The 1,923-nt window shown below is 50.3% G+C and overlaps 1 protein-coding gene across 1 annotated transcript; it reads left to right on the forward strand.

The window, feature by feature from the left end:
* Window positions 1-513: 513 nt before the first annotated feature.
* Window positions 514-1,140, forward strand: LOC311105693 (dual specificity protein phosphatase 14-like; the record flags this gene model as incomplete). Its single annotated transcript, XM_084147912.1, has 1 exon — window positions 514-1,140. The coding sequence occupies one exon, from the start codon at window positions 514-516 to the stop codon at window positions 1,138-1,140; it is 627 nt and encodes a 208-aa protein (XP_084004038.1).
* Window positions 1,141-1,923: the final 783 nt, after the last annotated feature.

The raw sequence follows: 1,923 nt of genomic DNA on the forward strand, positions 1-1,923 counted from the left end.
AAAACGATGTAAACCATATGCAATGGCCATCTCAGTCACCAGATCTCAACCCAATTGAACACTTATGGGAGATTCTGGAGCGGCGCCTGAGACAGCGTTTTTCTACCACTAACAAAACACCAAATTATAGAATTTCTCGTGGAAGAATGGTGACGCATCCCTCCAATAGAGTTCCAGACACTTGTAGAATCTTTGCCAAGCTGCATTGAAACGGTTCTGGCTCGTGGTGGCCCAGCGCCATTTAAAACACAAATGTTGGTGTTTTGTTTATTTTGACAGTTACCTGTATGTTTGCCAGCCTGAGAGTGGTCATCACAAATGGAATAAAAACAAATAAAAAAATGGAAAGAACTGTTGCCCAATTTGGTCTAAAATTGGGATGTGTACCTTTGTTGTTTCAGGTGAATCTCCTGCTGTCTGGTTCTGCTGTTCCAACATGACCTCAGGCTACTGAAGACCTTCCTGTTATTCCTCCTCCTGCTCTCTGTATCACTCCTACTACTATATTCTCCAATGGGCTCCCACAGTCAAAGTGGCTTTTTCCACCATCACCACCACAGCTCGGTGGTGCCCACGGCCGTGCCCAGGCTTCTCACAGAGAACGGCAGTCTGCTAGGGGGCATCGCCCAGATCACCCCCAACCTCTTCCTGAGCCGGGGCAACGTGGCGTCCAACCGCAGCCTGCTGCTGTCCAAGGGCATCACCTGCGTGATCAACGCCACTATTGAGCTGCCCAACTTCAACTGGCCCCACGTGGAGTATGTGAAGGTGCCCCTGGCGGACATGCCCCACTCCCCCCTCTCCCTGTACTTCGACAGCATAGCTGATAAGATCCACAGTGTGGGGAGAAAGCGGGGGGCTGTGCTGGTGCACTGTGCTGCAGGGGTGAGCCGCTCAGCCTCCCTGTGCCTGGCCTACCTGATGAAATACCACCGCGTGTCTCTGGCCGAGGCCCACGCTTGGGTCAAGGCCCGCCGGCCAGTCATCCGGCCCAACGGGGGCTTCTGGATTCAGCTCATCGACTACGAAAAGAAGCTGTTTGGCAGGAACTCTGTGAAAATGGTGCAGACGCCCTATGGGGTGATACCTGACATCTACGAGCGGGAGCGCAGGAATCTGGCACCCTACTGGGGCCTGTAGAGGAGGGCTGGGGCCTCGCCAAGGGGGGAGGGAAGGAGACGGAGAAGAGTGTCCTCCAGTGCTGCCGGTTCATGCATGTTCCCCCAGCCAGAGATGCAGAGTGAGATGAAGTGTGTGACTGTCTGTCTATGTGAAGCTTAATTAATGAATGCATTGGGATGGAGGGAGTCTTAGTAATCAGTCACTACACTGCCGACTTGTAACTGGTGGGTGATGCTACACTACACTGCATCGAACCCCCGTCTGTCTGTCTCTGAGAGGGAGCAAGGCCACCTCAAGTCTGGAATCCTCAGGACCAAAGGAGTAACAGAACCACGACCAAGCCAGACCACAGATCAGCTGACATGGCCAGACCCAGACTGTGACTTTGGAGTCTAGCTTGACTCCCCAGACTCCAAAGAACAGGAGCATTCTGGGAAGGTGTAGGCGGTGCTTTAGACTCAGCAATTCTGACAGGCAGCGGTGTGACTCACAGAAGTCCAGTCCCGACGTAACGTCATGTGATGCTATTGTGCCAGTTTTGCTGTTGTCTTTAATGTGAGAACTAGCAGCAGTCCTGCTCTGTTTAAAACTCTACAATTTCTTTTTGACAAATTGAATTATGCTCTTGGGAGAAAACTGAAATCAAGAAAAATAAAAGATATGGTGCACAATTAATATTTAAAGCTGTTAGGGTATACACATTTTTAATCAAGACAACATCTAAGGCTTATAGTGTGTACACTTAAAAGTCCCTATTTACTATGGGGGATGATCGTGCAGAATATACTGTACTGGTACTAA

Source organism: Coregonus lavaretus (assembly GCF_964263955.1).
Source record: "Coregonus lavaretus genome assembly, chromosome: 30".
Taxonomy (NCBI): Eukaryota; Metazoa; Chordata; class Actinopteri; order Salmoniformes; family Salmonidae; genus Coregonus; species Coregonus lavaretus.